Source organism: Camelina sativa, chromosome 10, assembly GCF_030686135.1.
Source record: "Camelina sativa cultivar CO46 ecotype springtype chromosome 10, ASM3068613v1".
Lineage (NCBI taxonomy): Eukaryota > Viridiplantae > Streptophyta > Magnoliopsida > Brassicales > Brassicaceae > Camelina > Camelina sativa.
Genome location: NC_141889.1, coordinates 19,744,069 through 19,766,525, shown reverse-complemented (window position 1 = coordinate 19,766,525; position 22,457 = coordinate 19,744,069). Strand labels below are relative to the sequence as shown.

General features: G+C 37.7%; 2 protein-coding genes across 5 annotated transcripts; one reads left to right on the top strand and one right to left on the bottom strand.

Annotated features, from left to right (window-relative positions):
• Positions 1-1,144: 1,144 nt before the first annotated feature.
• LOC104719214 (bifunctional TH2 protein, mitochondrial) lies at positions 1,145-5,427 on the top strand. The gene is made up of 6 exons (XM_087469842.1): positions 1,145-1,634; positions 2,441-2,549; positions 3,437-3,727; positions 3,841-4,249; positions 4,353-4,619; positions 4,713-5,427. The coding sequence occupies exons 1-6, from the start codon at positions 1,288-1,290 to the stop codon at positions 5,135-5,137; spliced, it is 1,848 nt and encodes a 615-aa protein (XP_087325968.1). The 5' UTR covers positions 1,145-1,287; the 3' UTR covers positions 5,138-5,427.
• A 1,341-nt stretch (positions 5,428-6,768) lies between these two features.
• Positions 6,769-9,213, bottom strand: LOC104719213 (binding partner of ACD11 1). Of its 4 annotated transcripts, none has more exons than XM_087469507.1 (8): positions 9,014-9,213; positions 8,796-8,899; positions 8,602-8,683; positions 8,347-8,423; positions 8,215-8,267; positions 7,548-7,888; positions 7,290-7,413; positions 6,769-7,102 (listed from the first exon to the last, which is right to left on the bottom strand). In XM_087469507.1, the coding sequence occupies exons 4-8, from the start codon at positions 8,372-8,374 to the stop codon at positions 7,082-7,084; spliced, it is 567 nt and encodes a 188-aa protein (XP_087325633.1). In that variant the 5' UTR covers positions 8,375-8,423; positions 8,602-8,683; positions 8,796-8,899; positions 9,014-9,213; the 3' UTR covers positions 6,769-7,081. The 4 variants fall into 4 exon arrangements, with proteins under 4 accessions (XP_087325633.1, XP_087325632.1, XP_087325631.1 ...); XM_087469506.1 differs by having other exon boundaries at positions 6,769-7,144; positions 8,215-8,272; positions 8,353-8,423; positions 9,014-9,187; XM_087469505.1 differs by having other exon boundaries at positions 8,215-8,272; positions 8,353-8,423; positions 9,014-9,187.
• Between the last annotated feature and the right edge of the window lie 13,244 nt (positions 9,214-22,457).

The window sequence follows — 22,457 nt, the reverse complement described above, 5'->3', positions numbered from 1 at the left end:
AGAACAGCAACAATGTGAATGTATTTCCTCTGTGGCAAGCTGTTAAGAAACTTCTTAACAAGTTCAGGTTCTTCGATATCTTCTCCTAAAGATGCTGATTTTGTGGAAAGTTCATAGATTCTTCCAACAAAATCATCAATTGTGTCAGATTCCTTCATCTTGATTCTATCAAACTCAGCTATCAATGTTTGAAGTCTTGCTTCTTTAACCCTCCCAGCTCCGATGTGCCTGGTTTTGATTGCATTCCAAACCGCCTTGGAGTTTTAAGATTATCAACTTGTAGGAGTAAGCTTTCTGGAATTGATTAAAACAGAAGAGCTCTAGCCATGTCATTCTTGTCTATGCCATCTCGTGGTTCGATGGTTTCCCATACTTTGTTGACCTTTAGTGCCACCGTCATACGCATCAACCACACCGTATAGTTAGCAGAGTTCAGCATAAGACATTGTATTGAGGACGGACCGTTCTCCTTTGATTTGCTAGTTGTATCTGCAGCTGCAATTGTAGGAATTAGATCACCCATGTTTGATACGCCAAACAACTTCTCCTCCCTGGTTTCTTCTTCGTTACCATGCCGAGGATAAACAGAACAAAGATCTTTTGCTTTGATACCAAATATAGAATATAGGTCTGCAAAATTTAAGAAGAACAAAGGATAATCTCATTTTATTAGCTTAAGAAATTGACTCAAAACTCAAACTCTTAACTTCTCAAAACCCTTACAACACCTTTATTTATATCAAACACCAATCCTAATCCTAAAGGTAACTACTAATGTTTAGATAACTCCTAAACATAGTCATCCTCATCCCTTGAACCATTAGTCGGTATAGGATTAGACTTATCCCTAACATAAGTTATCTTCAAACTTATGTCAACAAATATAATCGAAACCATCACAACAGAGACTCTTTTGAAAGAACTCCATCTGATACTACAAGATATCCTCCATCTATCTTCTTGTTTTCAGCTAATTGGGTTTGTTTTCTTTCATTTCGCGGCAGTTCAATCGATGCCAAAGCTACCTTGAAAAACGTTGTACCAATTCCGGTTTAAGTTGTTTTAATGAGATCGTATTTTGCACAAAAACTAATCTACTGTAGAAACCCTATCAGTTGATTGGAACTTTGGAAGAAATTGTTGTTGGGTACTCTTGCACCAAAATAAAAAAGACAAAATATAAATATTTCCTGAGACAAAAAAAAAAAAAAAAAAAAGTGAGTTCTCTCTCTCGTCTCTGCATCGAACCTTGCACAGCGAGCGTAGCTCTTCACTTTAATCTCGTTTATGCGCTTCCTCTTCTCCACGCGCCTCATCAATAATAACTCGCTTGGTCTCCTCCGATCTCCACGCACCGCCTTGCCGATCTGTTCTCTCTGGGTTCCCATCAAGTCTCCGGTCTTCAGATCGGCGACTAGTCCAATGGCGGCGGCCGGCTTCTCTTCAGCGATGGCGATTACTCCTAACGCGGAAGAAGCTCTTGCAAGGAAGCTCTGGATCAAGTTTAACAGAGAGTCCCTCTTCTCTATCTACAGCCCATTCTCCGTCTGTTTAGCCGCCGGAAGCCTCAAAATCGACACATTTCGTCAGTATATTGCACAAGATGTTCATTTCCTCAAGGCGTTTGCTCACGCGTAAGTTTGCCCTCATTTACTTGGATTGTGGATACAAATGATGCTTGAGATTTCAAAGTGAAAGATGAATGTAGATGATAATGTTAGAGATTGGAGGTTTTTAAATTAGGGCTTGAAAGTATGGATCTGGAGCTTCACATTTTGCTTAAAACTCCATGAATTGTAGGTTACTAGAATCAAAAGCTGTGTGTACCTGATAGATAATATATGATTCATGCTTTTTGTCAACCATTATCTCAGTTGTTAACCACAAGTTATGTGGATAATGTCGATTATATTTCAATTCATGCATCAGACTTTTTGGGTTTCTGAAATTGTTAATTAACTAATAATAACATAGTTCAGATAAAGAGTATTGGCTCGTAAGTATGGGTATGAAAGATTTAGTTTCCTATTGGTCCCTGTGTATGAAAGAAAGTATATCAAGAGCAGTGTATTTATGTTGAAATGTTTTTTTCCTCGTCCTCTAATTTTTGTAAGATTCTTTGTTCTCTTGGAATGATTTCTAAGATTTCATAAGGCTGCTTTTCGTTTCACATATAGTGTGGTTGTTTGTGTCTGCCAAATGATTTATAACCTTACTATCCTTTGACATAGGAATCTAGGATAGGATTCTTATTCAGTGCCACATTATCATTTTAAATTTAGCAGTTGATAAAATGATTTTGATTTGTTACAATGAATGTGAGAAACATTTTGTGCAGCTTATCAGTGATAAGATATGAAAAATGGTTATCTTAACCCCTTTCAATAAAAGGCTTTCGTACTTGTTTTCGTTATAAATATTTGGGTTCCTGCTTTTTTAGGTATGAGTTGGCCGAAGAGTGTGCTGATGATGATGATGATAAATTGGCAATTTCTGACTTGAGAAAAAGCGTGATGGAAGAATTGAAAATGCATGACTCATTTGTACAGGTAAAACTAATGCAGCGGAAAATCCTAGGTAAAGCAAGCGCTAAACCTAGTTCAAAAACGAGTTTGCAAGCGACAAACTCGAAGGATAAAACTCTGGAATCCACCAGAAAAGAGGTTCTGGAATCCACCAGAAAAGATAAAAAGATAAACTCTAAAACTTTATTGATAAGAATAATATGATTCAACTAAAGCTGTTTATATATTAAAACAAAACTAGCTAAACCCTAATGTAGAAAGTAAAACCAATAGAAATTAACATAATTAAGAATTAATAAAGAAAAGCTAAATTAATTAAAATCCTAACGATTATGCTCCTGCATCAAAAACATAAATGTCTTCCCTGTTTTACTTGCTCTCTTTTTTCGTAATTACCAGAAATTGAACATCACAATTAACAAGAGTCCCTAAGATGGGCCTAACTTCATGTATCTTGTTGCTTTTCTTAATTTTTTTCTAGTTGTTGGAGGATGGTGCAATCTATTTTCTGATCATGATATAAGTACCAAATGGTTGGTTTTCTTAGATAGAGGCTAAATATTTTAATAATGCTTACCCAACAGCAAACAAATTAGGTCAATTAGTTGTCATACGCCATTGGTTCAGGATTCTAAGCTAAGCACAGTTAGTGAAAGTACCACTTTATTTTACTATAGAACTTGGAGAGTACATTGAGATATTTATTGAAGCTATGGCTTTTACATGCGGTGGTTCCTCATCCTAGATACTGAATGCTTCTTGTATATTTGTGCTGCTTAGAATCTAAATTCTGAAAAAAAAATCTTCATTAAGTGTTCTGTTAGCTTAATTATATTGATTTCATTGACATCATTATTATGATTTTCCCATCAAATGCTATTCTCAGTAGTACGTTTGTCTGATCCTTGCAGGATTGGGATTTAGACATCAACAAAAAAGTAAGTATAAACTCAGCAACTTTGAAATACACTGAGTTCTTGTTAGCTACAGCATCCGGAAAAGTAGAAGGATGCAAAGCTCCCGGCATGCTTGATACTCCATTTGAAAAAACAAAAGTTGCTGCCTACACGCTTGGTGCTGTGACACCTTGCATGAGGTTGTATGCCTTTCTCGGTAAGGAGTTTGGAGCACTTCTTGATCCGAGTGATGTGAACCAACCCTACAAGAAATGGGTCGATAATTATTCTAGTGCTGCTTTCCAGGTATGTCGTAGTTGTATGATTCTGAATAATTCTGTTAACTCTTTAGGGTTTTTGGTATGCTGTGTGAGATGATGCATCTTGTATAATGAATAGTCTATTTTCCTTTAATCTAGGCATCAGCCAAGCAAACTGAAGACTTGCTTGAGAAGCTTAGTGTCTCTATGACTGGTGAAGAATTGGACATAATTGAAAAATTGTATCAACAGGCTATGATACTTGAAGTAGAGTTTTTCCATGCCCAACCTCTTGCTCAGCCTACCATAGTTCCACTGTTCAAGAACCAATCAAAAGATGATCTGGTGATCTTTTCTGATTTTGATCTGACTTGCACCGTTGTGGATTCTTCTGCTATTTTAGCGGAAATAGCAATTGTAACTGCCCCAAAAGATGAATTGAGTCGATCTGGACTACAAATACATCGAATGCTCTCATCTGACCTTAGGAACACCTGGAATCTACTTTCTAAGCAATACACGGAGCATTATGAAGAATGCATAGAGAATATTCTGAATAAGGAAAAAGGTCAGACTCAGAGTTTCAACGACTATACTACTTTACTTGGCCACTATAAAGTGGTTGAGACTTTCTGTCTGTTTTTTCTCTCAATGTGGGATTTCTTTTGTAGCGGACAAGTTTGACTACGAGGGTTTATGTAAAGCACTGGAGCAGCTCTCGGATTTTGAGAAACAGGCAAACAATCGAGTGATTGAGTCTGGTGTACTTAAGGGCCTGAATCTCGAAGACATTAAGCGAGCTGGGGAAAGGTTAATTCTTCAAGATGGCTGCATCAATGTCTTCCAGAAAATTTTAGAAACTGAGAATCTAAATGCAAAAGTTCATGTGCTTTCGTATTGTTGGTGCGGTGACCTGATAAGGGCAGCCTTTTGTGCAGGTATGTGCCCAAATCCTTAACTTTGTGATTTTTGCAGACAACTCATCCCCTAGAATTCAGAAACTATGTTAAAAAAAAATTATTTTTTGACAGGCGGAGTCGATGCAGTGGAAGTACATGCTAATGAATTCACATTCGAGGAATCCATCTCGACTGGTGAAATCGAGAGAAAGGTGGAATCCCCGATCAACAAAGCTCAACAGTTCAAAAGTATCCTACAAAATGGAAAGGATATCAACGAGAAGAAAAGCCCCCTGACTGTTTATATTGGAGATTCTGTAGGTGACTTGCTGTGTCTCCTCGAAGCAGATATAGGAATAGTGGTTGGCTCAAGCTCGAGTCTCAGGAGAGTGGGAACCCATTTTGGTGTCTCATTTGTGCCTTTGTTTTCTGGAATCGTTCAGAAACAGAAACAACAAACTGAAGAAGAATCATCATCAACCTGGAAAGGACTCTCTGGCACTCTTTACACTGTTTCAAGCTGGGCCGAAATTCATTCCTTTGCACTTGGATGGTAGTATACCGGTAGAACAATATATGAAGAGATTGGTGTATATACTGCGGAGTGGCCAGTTTTATCAAGAGCCACACAAATTTCAGCAAGTGCAGAGTACCGATGGTGATGAGGACCTTTGGTTCGTCTCGTCTACAATTTCATGTTAATGAGCTTTTGTTGCTGCTCTTGTTGTGGCTTTCGACAGAATATTGTGATGCCGAGATGTCATTTTATGCTTGGACTCAACAACAGTGAAGAGCTTTCTATACATAATTATGTGTTTCTATTAAAAATGGCATAAAAGTTGGGATATTGATATTTGGTTTATTCTTTTCTTTCTCCCCTACTCTCTCTCTCTATCTATGCTTATTGTTTCAATCCTTTCCTAATTTTACAGTGGAAAAGATATCCATTTTCATAATGTAAAAAAAAGAGGGAGAAGGTGTAACAAACATTTCCAATGAATCCGTGTCATAGTGTGATTCATATCATGCTATTTCATCGACATTCAACAACTTTATAGTATGATACGTTGATAAATGATAACCTATCTTGGTCTAATATGAACGGAATGGGCATAAAACTGGTTGTTTCTTAAGGATCGTAGTGGTCCAAAATGGAAAAACACCCGTGCTGCGGATTTTTCCTTTGGAGAGGGATGAGGACGGCATTGGCAAGTTCTCTTGCCTTATATATGTAGTTAGGAATGCAATGCTTGTGAGGGTACCTTTTCGATCCAGGAAAGTACTCGAAAAAGATTAAGCAAGAAGTAGAAAATGAGTCTGCGAAAGACGAGAAGAACGTGGAATCGTTGTCTTTGTCAGATAATTCTAGCTTTGTGGTATCTGTCACAGTTTCTAATCTAAGGGAAGACAGACTGGTTAGCACTTCAATTCTTTAATCCTATTTATACAATGGCTTTTGCATTCCAATGATGATTGGAAGTTTCTATCTGATTATTTCGTGTTGCAGTATCTTCCAATAAAGCTTTCAAGATCAAACATACCAGAGGGAAAAATTTCACAAGATAAGTTTAATAAACAACCAGGGAAGAACATGGGCGTTAAGTTTAAAATACAGAAAATCCTCCCGTAAGTTTAGCATCTCACACGGCTGGAAAACTTTCGGTGATGCAAATGGTCATAAACCTGATTGTACTTTCATATTCAACCTGGTTAGAAACAGAACATCCCCTGTGCTGCTCATGACCTCTACTATAGAGGAAATTATTCATCAAGGCAAAATAGGTTTGTGAACTATGCCCATTTCCGTTCCAGTTCCACACATTTGTAGTCAAGTAATTTAGAGTTGCCCTGTTCTTTTATTGTTTTCTTCAGCATCTTTCAATGACTCTGTTGGGACCAAGACAGAGAGTAGCATGGGACAAGAGATGAAATTATGTTGAAACACATGAATCCAAGACTCAGATTCCGTTTAAAAAGTTATGTTTGAATCATCCTGTTGTTTTTTTGGATTCATCAGGTCGTTAAAAGCCTGCATATAAACATATTGCTTTTTGAAGCCTAAACATATTTGCTTAATTGCATTTTGTGCAAGTGGTAAAGTATAATGATGAAAGGTGTATCATTTGTTCGCCTTTTGTGTAAATTTCTTGTCGACAAACAAAATGATATCGAGTCAACAATTCTTGAGTATCATAAATTATAAGCTATAATAAGTGAAACTATTATCGAATACAAGCAATTGTAAGCCATCAACCTTCAATTCAGATACAGTGTCCATCAATTCAACACGATACAAAGACCAAGCCTTAACTAGGAAACTGGGAAATCCAAAAACACTTGCAAATGAAGTAAAATTGAGGACAATGCAGCACACACAGAAATATGAAGAACACTAAAAGAATGAGAATACGCTATATCACAAAAAATTTGTTTACACAAAGCCATCATAGCAACTTTCGTTGATCATGACTCCAACGCTTACTAGATTTCCAAGCTTTTCATTATACTGCAATCGGTGTATCCTGGGGAAGCCAGTTTAATCAGTTCTTCGGTCATAACTATAACTAAAAGGCACAAAACCTCAAAAGTTATTACTATTTTCTAGTACTAAGTTAGTTTTGGGTAGATAAATAACAAATATTTGGCCGCCTAACAAAACTAACGTTGCGTCATGGCAACCATAAAATGTGGATTGGTTTGATGACTCACCTTGGAACTCATATTTGAGACAGCTAGATTGAACTTCTCTTTGGTTTTTGAGCCAGCAACCTGACCTACTCTCGCCACTTTACTGAAAGCGCCACTAAACCAAGCAGCTCCAGCAGTCACGTACCTATTAGGAAGCCATAATCAAAAACAAAGAAACAAAACAGAGCGGCAATGCTGATTCCTGTCATATCTATTATCAAGAAGGATGACCAAAGATTTATATTCCACCAAAGAACCAGAAGAAAAGAAATACTATACCTGCTTGATTTGACAGCTGAACCCGTGTCGTTTAATTTCTTCTCGGCTGCAAATATTGCTGCCATGGTTTTATCGGAGACCTGAAGCTTTTGATCAAAAGATTTTACTTTCTCATTAACAGCAGAAATACCAACAGTTAACTTCCCAGTAAGCCCAACTCGCTTGTCAAAAGATGAAACTTTGGCAGAAGCATTGGCTCTTAATTGATGCTTTTCGTCAAAAGCCTTGGCTTTATTCACGGCATCTTGTCCAAGAGCAGAACCTTTTGCCAAAACAGTTGCCACCACATCTTGTGCTTTGCTAACATATGCTCTACTATTGCCATCCACGGTAGTTTTGGTCTGCAAATGGAGTTCGTATTACATTATTGTTGTATAACAAAACATTGGGTAAGACTAAATCACACAAGGTATATTTTTTTTTATTCACTTCCTGCAAGAGTTGCACTGTAAAATGAATGAGCCATAACAAGAAAAATTTAAATGGAGTTGATGATTTGTCAAGTTAAAAACTTGTTTCAACATAAATGATCAGTTGTTCTTCCCTGTTATCAAACGTAAAAAAACCAAAATAAAGTTGACAGAATTCTGAAAGAATAAATAGGCTAAGAGAGCACAAAACCACTATAAAAATGGATACAACAAGGTTTAAAAGCCACTATTCCAACCTGTGTAGCACTCTCTGGATTACCAAGGTGCATCGCGTTGTCGACCATTCTTACTTCCGGCATGAACACAAAGTCAGAAACTAAGACACCAGCCATAGCAGACTTGAGGAAAAACTTGATTCGAAATAACACACAACCTGCATCTCACGCCTCTGAACATAGTTTTCAGCTCGAGTTATTGTAACAATCTGGTCCACAATCGTCGCACCCTGCAAGACATGATGTGGTTTCTGTTAGCAATTAACAAAGACTAAACAGAAATGCATATATATACACATTAACCATGCCTCGAACCAGCTCTATAATTTTACTAGTATCACAATAGTCACGTTAACAGGAGGCATCCACGTGTCGGTGGAAAAAGACATTAACAAAACTGGAACATACCGATAATAACAAGGCGATTTCAAGGGCTTTTGGATCAGTAAACGTAACAAATGCGACTCGAGACTGCCCAACTTCTCTGCACCTAAATTCCCAACAGCATTTAACGCTTAAATTAGATTCAATTTCTTACCAGAAAAAATATATATATATATATATATTCAAGATTAAGTTAAAAAATTAAGCTAGGAAACAACTTTTGGATTTCAATGTGTTCTATGTCGCCTGAGAAAGAGAAGAACTCGTGAATCTCGCTCTCCGTCGCTAGATCTGAGACATTGTTTACTTGAACACTTCTCGTCTATATCGAATTCGAACAAAAAAAAAAGAATTAAAAAAAAACACCAGTTAGAGAAACTTTGCAGCTTCAGAATTGAAAATTAGAATAGTAAAATCAAAGGAAATCATCATTCACCTGCATTCTAGTAGACGCTCTTGAGAAGAAAAGAGAATAATACCCTTTTCACGAAGAGGAGCAAGGAAGATTTGAACAGCCCAGACGTCACTGTTGTCCAGCTAAGCTAATATTATCTAAGTACATGTTCCAAAATAGCACCAATTTTAATATTTTCTTCCTAATTTAACACATACTCTTAAAAATGACAAAATTAGCACAAATATATATATATATATTTTCTATCATTTTATATTCAAGCTTAATTTTTTTCTTTTTTTCAAACGAGAGTCAATAAAACCAATGCAAAGGAACATTGTTTACATAGGTAATGCAATCCGGTTCGAAAAGAATACGTCGCGCCAAATTATCCGCTTTACCATTCTGTGTGCGAAGAATCCAAGTTATTGAGAAGGACATGAACTCCGCCTTTTCAATCCGTATGTCCTATAAATAAGATGTAAACGCAGGCCACTTAGAAGGCAAAGAAACTATCTTCACCAGATCAAAACAGTCGGTGAGGAAGACAACATCCTAATTATCCGCCACAATCATGCACCGCATGCCCATACTAGGGCTTCAACCTCGGCATGGAGAGGCGTGAGACTACGCCTTATATTCGATACCCCCATAGTAGGCTCCTCCCCTGAGGGTGGTGAACATTACCATCCTTGTCCTGCAAATTTGTCAGTCGCTTTACAGGAACCATCTACAAAACATAAATAGCTTATCATATACCTGACGGGCAAGAACTCATGTCTGGAAGTTATACCGGGCGTCTCAGTGGGGCCCTCAACCAAATCCTCTGTTTGAGCTGCAAACCAAGCCTTGGACTCAGCCTCCGTAAGTTGTAGAACTAAAAGTGGATTTGAATCCAGATTAGTAAAAATATTATCAATACACGCTTTCCAAATATACCACAATAGCCAAAGATAGTACTCCTATGCATGTGTCCGCGGGAGATGCGTAAATAAAAAATCCATGTTCGCATATATCGATGCCGAAGGATAAACCCCTTGTGCCGTCGGGACCTTAGATAGAGCCCAGACCTGTCTTGCCGGTCAGGATAGACTTAACTGTATACTTCCTAGTTTTTGTAAAATGTCAGCCTAACAAATCAGTCGCATCCAACTGACCAATAGGTAAAGCACAAATAAAGTCAACATCTTCTGGTGCAAAAGTCGCTGTGAGATGAGCCATAACCCAAGAGTTAGAGCTCATGTTGATGATATTTTTAACTTGGAGCGATTGACCAATAGTGACCCATTGCTCAGATCTGGTCTCGGGGATTGAGCGTGTATCCAAGGGTCTGTCCATACTGAAATGGAAGCCCTAGAACCTACTTGTTTCATAAGTCCTTTATTAACCAGAGAGCAAGCGCATACTATACTTCGCCATCCATAGGATGGGGAGTAAGATTTGATTGGATCCAAAGGATCTGAATGCCTATAATACCGACCTTTAAAAAAACTAGCGAAGAGTGAATACGGAGTGGTTATCAATCGCCATAACTACTTAGCTAAAAGAGTAGTATTATACTCAACAAAACAACGGAAACCCAAACCCACTTCAAATTTATTGCAATATAACTTATCCCATGCAATCCTCGCGTTTGACCAGTGGAGCTCCACCAAAAATTAGATGCCGCGCTAGTTAGCTTTTTTGTGACCGTCTTCGGCAGACAAAAATACCACATAACATAGTAGGAAACGTCGTAGCTACTGACTTGATCATCACTTCCTTATCCCGTTTTGACAGCAGCCGTGTCGGCCACCAAACGGCCCGAGTCTTTAACCTGTCTTGGACGAAGGAGAAAATTTTCGTTTTGGAGCCATCCCAGCTCTCCGGTATACCCAAATAGGAGCTCATACCCTCCAAAGTCGTTATTACCAAAACCCCTTTTATTTCTTCTCGCACCCCATCAACAATCGTATGACCAAATTGAACGGAATTTTTTTGAAAATCAATTCGCTGACCAGACACCCGCCCATACTTTTTAAGGAGTACTAGGACAACTTCACACTCTTCTTTGGATGAGAAATTGTCGGGCTTGCAGTTGACACCTTGATCCTGGTAAGAAGTTTTGCTTGCTCTGCTCTTTGAAAGTTGGCAATGAGTACCTCCGTAAGGAGAATAAATTTGACCAATCCACAAGACCAATTCTATCCACCACAACAAGCACAGCAGCAGCACAATTATGTACCTAAACATCATGATCATGGTTATCAGGCTCCAATGTGTCCCCCACCAGGGTTTCAGACCACCCAAGCCTAGGAACCTGACTTAAGAACATTGATGCAGCAGCTGTTGCTTAACCAAGCCACTGGCCAGATTGAGACCTCAAAGAAGTTTGAAGAGATCAACGAGAGGATATATTCCACTTATAATGACCTGAACATCAAGTTTGAAAGCCTTAACTCAAAGGTTAAATTCATGGAGAGCAATATGACTTCTACTTCAGCTCCAAAACCTAATCAACTGCCTGGAAAAGCAATTCAAAACCCAAGGGAGTCCATTGCTAAAGCTATCTATGTTACAGAGGATGATGTCATTGAGGACAGTGAGATTCAAGATGGGGAGGATATTCAACAAGTTTCAGCTCAAAATGAAGCAGAGAACCAAGCAGATAAGGCACTCGACAGTGCACTCGACCCATCACACGATCGAGCACTCGATTGAGTGCATGATCGAGTCACTGGTCGAGTAGAACCCACCGAGTTTGTTAAACCTACCAAGTACATTCCTCCAGAATACAAACCACCTCTGCCATTTCCAAGACGTTTCAATGAACAAATGATTAGGAAACTCAAGGAAAATATTGAGAAGCAGGAATTGATGGCCATTCAACATGAATTGAATGTTGAGGATAAGAAAGAAGACAGAGGACCAGCTTTGGAGCATTATGAACCATATCCACTCTATAAGGACATGTTACTTAACATATCAAAGCAGAAGGCCAAGAATCAAGCCAAGAAGGATCTAGAGGACATGGAAACAGTTGTTGTTCCAACAAAGCTTGAAGATCTAGGCCCATTCGACATGCCATGTTTATTGAACTATACTGTGAGTGTTATGCCCTTCTCAATGGCATAAAAGCTAGGATATGAAGAGTTCAATCCAAGCAACCTTTACATTATTCTTGCTGATGGCTCTAGAAAAGGATGTGATGGGTAAAATGGAAAGCTTTACAGTGAAGATAGGTAAGGCAAGGATACCAACTGACTTCATCACCATTGATATGGAACAAGAGTCTGATGATCCTATTATCCTTGGAAGACCATTCTTGGCCACAGCCGGAGCAATGATAGATGTTAGAAAAGGTATAATCAGCCTGGACATTGCTAATGGGTTGACTATGAGGTTTGACATCAAGAATGCAACAAACCAACCCACCATTGGAGGCCAAACTTTTGTTATAGAGGATAAAGCTGATGCTGAATCATTGAACAAAGACAAGGACTCTAAGATCAAGGTTTCAAACAATGAGGTAGCTGTTCAAGACCTCAAGACTTCAGTTCAAGAGTTGAATGATCTGGTGAAGGATCTCCAAGTGCAACTCAACAAGAAGTCTGTTAAGAAGGCAAGACCAAGGCTCAAGATCAAGAATAAACAAGTTTCAAGTGTGTTGACTGTTTTGACCAATAACAAGGTCTATGGTGACCAAATTGAACCAGTGGGGACCTTATCACTTCTCTGGTCTCCAAACCAAGCCTGAAAAGGCACCAAAAGTTAAGCTAAGTGACTATAAACAAGCTCACTAGAGAGGAAGTACCTAAGGTATCTTTGTATATAAGTTTAATTTCTTTGTGTTTTTGATATTTTTCTTTAAGTTTGTTTTGGGTAGGCTTTTACATAGGGATTACAAATGGACTTAAGTGAGTTTGGACTCATGGAGAAGGAGTTTCATGGCCACTCGACCAGGCCATCAAGGAGCAGGCGATCGAGTGCTAACCGAGCCCAAGCCCACTTGATGCCTTCTCTTTGCTCACTCGATCGGATGGAGGGAGAAATAAGTTCAAAATTTCAAATTTGGTCAAGCACTCGACCATGTGGGGTCGAGTGGTGGGGTCGAGCATGTGCCAAAATGAGTCAAAGATTCTAATTTCAAATTTGAATGGTATACACGCTCCATCTTGTTTTCTTGTCCCCACCTACCTCTTTTTAAGCACAAAGTCGGTTCTAAGCTCCTCACACTCTCTCATTTGCATAAACATTTCAAATCCTTGTTAGAAATCTCTTTTAAAAGTTCAAAGCTCAAGTTCTTACAATCTTTTTAGTTTACTAACCTATTAATTTGAACTTTGAGTTTATTCTTCCAAGTTTCTTTTGAAATGGCTTCTAAGAAGGGTGAAACACAAGAAAAAACTGCTGATCGGCGAGAGGCTGCCAAGCTTATAGCCGATAACTTCACTGAGTTCCAAAAGTTGCAATATGTTCCAAATGAAGCCGGAGGTAGCACTCGACCAGGTGTTCGACCACGCACACGGTCGAGTGGCCGATCGAGTGGACCATCGAGTAGGAGAACGTGGAGGAACCAAATGGAGGAAGAAGATTGGGCTATGAGTGAAGAGGAGGGCGAGGTTGTGTTCGATTTTTCTGAGCATAGAAGAAACATTTCAAGAGGAAAGAGGCCAGCTGAGGAGCAACCACAATCTGAGGAGGCAACACAAACTGAGGAGCACAATCAAGAAGATAGTGATGAAAAGAAGATAGAAGAAGATTTTGGGAAGCTTACAGCAATTCAACTCTATGAAGCCTTCATGAGCATGAAGTTCCAAGGGCCAAGATATCCACACAAGGAGACTATGGTGGAACTTGGCATAGCTGAGGATGTAGAGCTTCTCTTCAACAAGTGCAACATAGCCAAATTCATGGAGATACACATGGAGAGGTACAAGGCGAATTCTTAGCAACTCTCCAAAGGCATAGCTATGAAGACCAAATGGAGGAAGAAGAGGGGCCAAAATACATTAGTGTTTCATTCAAGGGCAGGAGTTATGAGCTTTCTATTGTAGAGATTGCTGAAATTTTTGGATTTGACATGGGAGCTGCCAACCATATTGTCATCCAAAAATAAGAACTGCAATCTGTATGGCAGACCATTGGAGAAGATAAGCCATGCTCCTCCTCTAGGACCAAGAGTTCCAAGATTAGAAGCCCTTTCCTATGATACTTCCACAAGGCTTTGGCAAACACCTTCTTTGCTAGAAAGGAGACTGGCAATTAGAAGAGGGAGAGCTGAAGATGATAGATGTAGCATTTTACAGCATCATCACAACAACAAGAGATGGGACCATCATTCTTGGGAATAATGTGCAAACAAACCTTGCTTTGGTCCTCATTGACTAAATGATCTCCTTTAGAAGTTGGCTAAGCAAGCTACACAAGAGGGGCTCAACTGGAGTCCTAACCATTGGAGGGATCATCACTCCAATCCTTAAAGCTGCAAATGTCCCACTTAGAGGTGAAAAGACCAAGTCAAGATGGATTGACATCCATGAAAGAAAAAGCATCATTGGAGGTATCTATTCGATTTTGACCACCCAATAGTAGGCAAAGCTCAATTTGTGCTGCCAAAACAAGGAGCTACATCAATAAGTGAAGGTCTCAATGTTGACTTTTGGCCAGCAGTTGAGCTATTGTTTGATGGGTGAGCCCCTTATGTAGAGAATCAAGCTGAAGATGTCAACATGACTGAAGGGGAAGTACAGTTCTACTTTGATGATTATGAGCCTCAACCAAGAGATAGCAGAGGTGTGAGAGAGACCAGTAGGAGGGTGACAATACTCCAAAGATGGAACAAATGGCAACGGAAAACAGTTGAGAAGCTGAAAAAGAAGATGCTGAAAATGTCCAAGTTCATCAAAGGTATGAAAAGGGAAATTGCTGAATTGAAGAGTGGAAACACATTCCCAGCACCAGCTGAGGAATTGAGAAGGAGTAGCTCAACCAAGGTACTGTCTAGAGCTGGAAACACCTTGGAGCCTTCCAGAGCATCTTCGTTTGAGCCATCACTAAGGAGAAGAGGTTTGAGTCGCATAGAACAACCAAATTTGAGGCACTCGACCAGTGCACTCGAACCGACACTCGATCGAGTGCTTCCAATGCACTCGACCGAGCACTTCTCCATGCCTCAATACGGCTTCTCAGCTCCTCAGGGTTATCCACCTTACACCTATGGCCAAGCTTATCCTCCCTTCCCACCACAATACTTTATGGACCCTGCACTCATGCAACAATATTTTGGGCAACAAGGACAGCACTTCAATCCAAGACCAAGCACTCGACCGAGTCACTCGACCAAGTCACTCGACCGGACACTCGATCGAGTGCATGTCTGGTGCCATAGTCGAGTACCCTCCATCCCCCTCAGCAAGTCAGAATCAAGCTCAAGGCTCAAACTACACATACGACAACATGAGTGAAGATGTGGATAGCTTCTTCCACAATCCTTGAGGTACCAATTCCACCTTAACCATTGTTTTTTTTTGTCAAGCATTGGGCCACAACTTGCCGACCCATTAGCCAAATCCCTACATTCGTAGGGAGCGGGACTCGATCCCTGGTGTGATGGTGCCTTGTGCATTAAGGACTTACCATTTGCCACTGCACTAAGGTCACTTCACACCTTAAACATTGTTTATATCATTTAGATTGCATGTTTTATTTATCTAGTTCTTAAATTCTCTTTCAAATTTTTATTACATAAGGGACTGTGTAATTTAAGTTTGGGGGAGAGTTTAAGACAGCATTTAACTTAGTTTTCTGTTTTCTTATTTTTAATTCCCCATTAGTATTCACATTTCATCTTAGGCATAGAAAAAAACAAATAAATAAAAATTTTCACAAAAATCTTTAAAAAACAGAGTGTTCATGTAGTTTGCATTGCATATTAGGATCTTGTTAGCATGTTTCATATAGGATTACTTCATATTTGCATTAGGGATCAATAATGAGTTTAGTCGTGTTAATACTGTTTGAATTCACTAAACTAGGATCAATGCCCAAGTTAATAGTACTTTGATGCTAGTTTAGTGGTTAGAAACATAAGATTGAACCAAGTCTAGAATTCCTACATAGCATTATGTCTAAACTGAAGCATGTTGTGATTTGAAGTCATTTCCTATTTATAAGAACTTAATATTGATATTTAATTATCAGTTTATGCATTGTTTTAAACTCACGGATACTTTATACATATTTGGATCATCTTTTCCCACTTTTACATTATTGAAACAGTTTCCCCTACCCTTAACTAACCTTTCTTTCAAGCCATGTTATATCTCGTGTGTGTAAGGCCTATTTTTAGGATTGAGCTTGGTAGAAAGTGTTAGGTTGAACTGACAAGAATAAAGCCTTGTGTAGTACTAGTTTACATTTTTCAAACTAGATAGGACTAGGAGGTTTAATTTATAGGTTTGGGACTTGGTATGTTTAAAAACAGAAAAAAAAAGAAAGGGAAAAGATAAAGAAAAGGGTAAAGGCCTTAGGAGAGAAGTGTTGTAAAGCAAATTAAAACTCTAAGTGAAAGAATGGGGTGAATTAAGAGTTTTAAGTAAGGTTCTGGTCAAAGAAAAGAAATAAAGAAAAGAAGATTCTAGTAAAAAGCTTTATGACTTGGCAAACAAGTAAGAGAAACAGCCTTAGCAAATAAGAAAGAAACCTCCATTCCACTAGAGAAACTAAGTAAGAAACCTCTCCTAAGACTTAAAAATAGAAAAGAGAAAAGGGTAAAAGAGAAAAGAAGAAGTTAAAGGGTAGAACTAGGACATTATGGGACTAGAATGATAGGAACAAACACTTTGGGTACCTTTGGGTAGACAAGGTTCTGTTCTTGTATGTGTCAAAGTGATCTTACCTTTAGCCTTCTTCTAAAGCTCAATTCACTTTTTGTGAGAGAAACCTTATAAATGATAAGCCCCACTCAAAAGAGAGACCATTTTTGTCTCTTAACCCTTATTACCAAGCCAAATGAGTTGAAAAATTGCATAATCTGATTCATGGTCTTGTTTAATGAATGTTAAAGGAAATGACTGATTTGAATGCATGTGGAAGTCTAAGGCTGGATTCAGTTAAGGTTGTGAAAGGCTTGTCTAAAATCTTTAAGTATAGCTCATTCACCTTGCATCATAATACTAGTAACTTGGACATTGATTCTAGCTAGTCTATTGACATGTTTAAGGTTCTGAGATTCCACTTTCAAACCTCTCTTCCTTCTTATGTCTTGTTGGTTTGCTTGAGGGCAAGCAAAGACTAAGTTTGGGGGAGTTGATATGTATATATTTTACCATATTTAACCATAGTTTATTCACATCTTTTACATGTTTTATTCGCTTATTTTGTCACTTATATAGTTTAAGGACTGTTTGTACATTATAGTAGGATTTGCATTGCATTTGCATTGTTTCTTGTTTAAACAGGTGAATTGGACTCAAGAAGCATGGAAATATCATCTGGGATGAGAAGAGTGCAATCATTGAAGCGGATAGGAGTTAAATCAAGGAGAAAGCCAACAAAACATGAAGCACTCGACCCTCTATTCGACCATGCACTCGACCGTCCGTGTCTGAAGCACTCGACCATATGACTCTCGTGGACTCGACCGTGTGGTACTCAGAACTTTACCGATGGGAAGCAGAAGAAACCCACTCGACCATGGCCACTCGACCACTTTTGGTCGAGTACATCGAGCTAACTTTCTATTTTGTCTGATAGCCAAATCAGGGCTTCCTTCCCTCACTATATATATGCTTTGTACCCCATGGCCGTCCAATATACTCTTTTAGGCAGAAAAGTCTCTGTAGCCACCAAAAAACCTAGTTCTTACCCCTTAAGGGTTTTTAGCATGTATTTACTATTTTGCATCTTTTATTTACTGTTTTTCTTAGATTTCAATACTTGATTTGTTTCATAACTTTCAGTGTATTGAGAATCTGAGTTTGCTTCTTTATATTAAGTTGTTGTTCATCATCTCATCTTGCTCATCATGTTTGTTTCATCATTTTCTGGGATTCTGGAGATGGATTAGGATGTTTAGGGCTGTGGTTGTTAGACTAGTTAAGCTTGTTTGATTAAATATCTCTTCTGGGTTAGGTGAACTCTATGCTATTCTTATATCTGAGAGGGTAAGGGTAGATCTTAAGCTTCTCTGCATCACACCAATGTTAGGGTTGTTAGATAAAGCTAATACTGGAGATTACTGTGCTTGTCCCAAGAGATTGGTTGCACATGGTGGTTTTTGACAAATAATGGTCTGGTTCTTAATGCATGTTCAGTATGGTTTCACCAATGAGAGTTAGGTTAGAATTTTACTGTGACTTGATCACTTCTGTCAAGAGAGCAGATTAGTGAGATATTAAGATCATTGTATAGGGATAGCTCAAGTTTGTTTGAGGTTTTTTAACTAGTCTAGATAGCCACAGTCCAACAACCATCCCATGAATCCATCTCTAGAAGCCTACTTTGTTATTTGATTGTCTATTATCACATTTAGTCTTGTTTATTGCATTATGTTCTGTTTAAGTTGTTAAATTGCTTTTGTTCTTCGTAGAAACCCACTCGACCAATCACTCGACCAATCACACAGTCTATTGGAGATGATGTCTATTAAGTCCAGTCCATTTTGAGCCTAATTCAAATCCAAAGAAAGCCCAACATAATCACTTTATTTTGTGGTCAAAGAGGAGGGATGAAAATAGAGTGATTCTCTTCATTTTGGGAAGGGAAACACTAAAAATTGGGTCTTCGTTCAACTATCTATCTTTATTGTTTTTAGTTTCAATAATAGTTAATATTTGGCTTTGTTACCAAGTTTATTTTCCTATATAAACTCATGTAAGAGCATTGAAATAATAAACCAACTTTTTATAAAAACCTTTTCTTTTGTGAGAGTGATTCTCTTCTGTTTTTTTATGAACAAAACCGATTGCTTGTTGTGATTCCAACAATCAAAACCGACTGCTTGGTGTGATTCCAACAGTCAACAAACCCGATCTACTTTGTGCGATGCTGAGAGATTAAACTGTATATCAAGAGCTTTTCCGCAATTCATGTGTGACCATTCATTTCATCATCCTTATTCTTGAGGCTTCGTCGTCTTTAGAATCAAAGTGTCTCTATCTACCAACTTGAAGGTGTCGATTCTTTGGAAGAATCATATAAGCTTTTTTATCCAGCAGGTGTCGTTCACCGCTGCCCTCTCTGGTCTTTTTACATTGGTCAATGATTAGTTTCTTAATATCTTTTGTTTTGGTCTATTCCCTTGGGCGTTTGGATATTTGGATCGGATTCGGATCGGATTTTTTGGGTCCGGATTTTCCGAATTTCTAATTCTAAAATCCATTCGCATATTTTCAAATTTCGGATTCGGATCTGATTCAGATCGGATTTTTTGGGTTCGGATTAGGTTACCCAAAGTACTCAAAAATTCAAAATTTTGTTTCCAAATATATTGAAACGACTTGAAAAAATAAAAATATCTAAAACTTACAAGTAATTTGTTACCTAAATATACTCAAAAAGTAGTTGTAATACATGAAAATATTTAAAATATCTAAAAATTTAAACTTTTAGACACCTAAGTTATTACAAGTATAAGTATTACTAAGATATTATTACTATATAATTATATTTTGGGCATGTTCGGATCTCCATTCGGATTTCGGTTCGGATTAGGATTTTCGGATCTTGAAACTTAGAATCCGTTTGGATTTTTCTAAATTTTCGGTTCGGATCGGATCAGATTTTTATGGTCTATATTCTTTGTTGATTTTTTAAAAAAAAATTATTATGCAGCAAATTGGTCATATAAATTTGTCCTATTAATTAAGGTGTAATTGACAAAAAAAAACCAAATAACTTGTTTAAATTATAACAAATAAATTATTAAACAAAAGATTTCTATATTATGTTGTAGAGTCAAGATTTTTGTCCGCTTCAATGCATTCTAAATCTTTCTCTACTTCAATGTATTTTAATTATGTGTTATTGGTTCTATGATATATAAATTTATACTATTATTTGGGGAACACACTTAGGAGTAAAACATAAATGAAAAATGCAGAATTCCATTCAATACCCTCTGAAATAAAAAAAATGATGAGCAATAAAAAAAAGGTAATTAAGTGCTAAAAACTAAAAAATTTAAGCGACCATATATAAAGCTATCCGAATCATGGATAACCCCTTCGGATCTAGGTTGGGAAGGACGCAAATCCTAATTTTAATGCTTAATCTTTGGATTAGTTACCTAACAAAATTGAAAACAAAAAAAGCGTCGGATTAGGAAATAATTAAAAGACAATTCTTGGGTTCATCCCTAGGGGTGAACCTCTCTTATTCACCCCTCTTAGTTAAGGAGACAAATATTTAATGAAGGAAACAACTTCTGTAAATCAATCAATACTAAAATTATTAATTTTACCATTATATTATAGTTTTTAATTATAACATCTAAACTCTAACAATTTTTTATAAACCTAAACCGACAAATAATTTTGTTTAATTGTAAAATAGAAACCCTAACATTTCTTAAACCCAAAACCGACATATAATTTTGTCTAATTGTAAAATCTAAACCCTAAACCCTAAACCCTAAATCCTAACCATTTTTTATAAACCTAAACCGACATATAATTTTATTTAATTGTAAAATCTAAACCCTAAACCCTAACCACTCTTTGGTAAACCCAAAATGATATATAATTTCGTTAAACTGTAAAATCTAAACCCTAACCACTCTTTTATAAAACCAAACCGATATATAATTTTGTTTAATTGTAAAATCTAAATCCTAACCATTCTTTTATAAGTCCAAACCGATATAAAATTTTATCATTTTGATTGAGCTAAAAAAATATTTTCTCTTAATCGTATATTTAACTTTCTAAGATATTATGAGATCACCTCAACAGTAAATTCGACGCCTATCTTCTTTATAAATACCAATCTTTACTCAACTTTGAGGCTCATCAAGCAAATACATATTTTTTGGTCATCATGTCTCTTTATGTACCTGTAATTTAGAAATTTAGAACTAATAGCACAATGAGTTTTAGAAGAAATAATGGAGAAGTGGTCATCTATGTTATGAAAGTAGAGAAACTTAGAGGTTGTATTCTCTTCTTCTTATTATTGATTCAATCGAATAAGTACATTATATAGTAAAGGATAAAGCCCTAATACAATGGGTTTCCGAAACCGACTTAGAATAAGTGTAGGAGGCCGATGGGCCTTGTGGACTTACATATGAATGAGCCAGTTATGGAGATCCATCCTAAGTGATTTACAACACTCCCCCTTGGATGACATAACCGTGCAAATGCTACGAGATCACCGTAATACGCTTGGGGATGCTGTCTCATTAAAACTTTACCAGAAAAACCCATTGGGACAAAACCATGGTGAAGGAAAAAGAGTACATCACGTATTACTCCCCTTGTTCTAAGCATCACTAAAAGTCCTTGAGTCTCTGCATCCCAATATGGTGTGTGAGCTTCTAGAATGTCGATGTCGGTAATGACTTGGTGAGATCGGCTGAATTGTTGCAAGATGGAACTTGCAAGATGGAACTTGCATCAACCTCAACCATACATACTCATGGCTGGCCTCATGCATAGACAAAATCTCTGCATGATTAGATGATGTCGCCGCAATGGTCTGCTTCATTGAACGCCATAAAATTGTTGTACCACCGTGTGTAAATACGTAGCCGGTTTGAGACCTAGCATTATGTGGATCTGATAAATAACCTGCATTAGCAAAACCAACTAAACCTTATTTGTTATGGTGAGTATAAAATAAACCCAAATCAAGCGTTCCTTGTAGGTAATGCAATATATGTTTGATACCGCTCCAGTGCCTTCGGGTCAGAAAAGAACTAAATCTTGCTAGGAGGTTCACGGCAAAAAAATGTCTGGTCTAGTGTGGCTAGCCAAGAACATTAAACCTGCTATAGCACTGAGGTATGGCACTTCCAGACCGAGAACTTCTTCATCGTCCTTCTTTGGACCGAATGGATCACTATCCAAATTTAAACTTCTCACAACCATTGGGCTAGGCAATGGGTGAGCTTGGTCCATATTAAACCTCTTGACTACATTTTCAGTATATGCCATTTGATGCACAAGGATTCCATCATTTATGTACTCAAGCTGCAATCCTAAACAGAACTTAGTTTTACCTAGGTCTTTCATTTCAAACTCTTTCTTGAGATATTCAACTGTTTGGACGATTTCCCAGAGGTTCCTAGGATATTCAAATCATCCACATATACTGCTATGATTACAAACCCTGTGTTTGCAAACTTCTTTATAAAAACACATTGACTGATGGGATCATTCTTATAGCCTTCTTTGGCTATAGGTACTCACTCAATCTATTGCACCATATACGCCCACTTTGTTTCAGTCCATAAAGGGATTTGTTTAGCCTTATGCAGTATTTTTCTCGAGAACCACTCTTATCA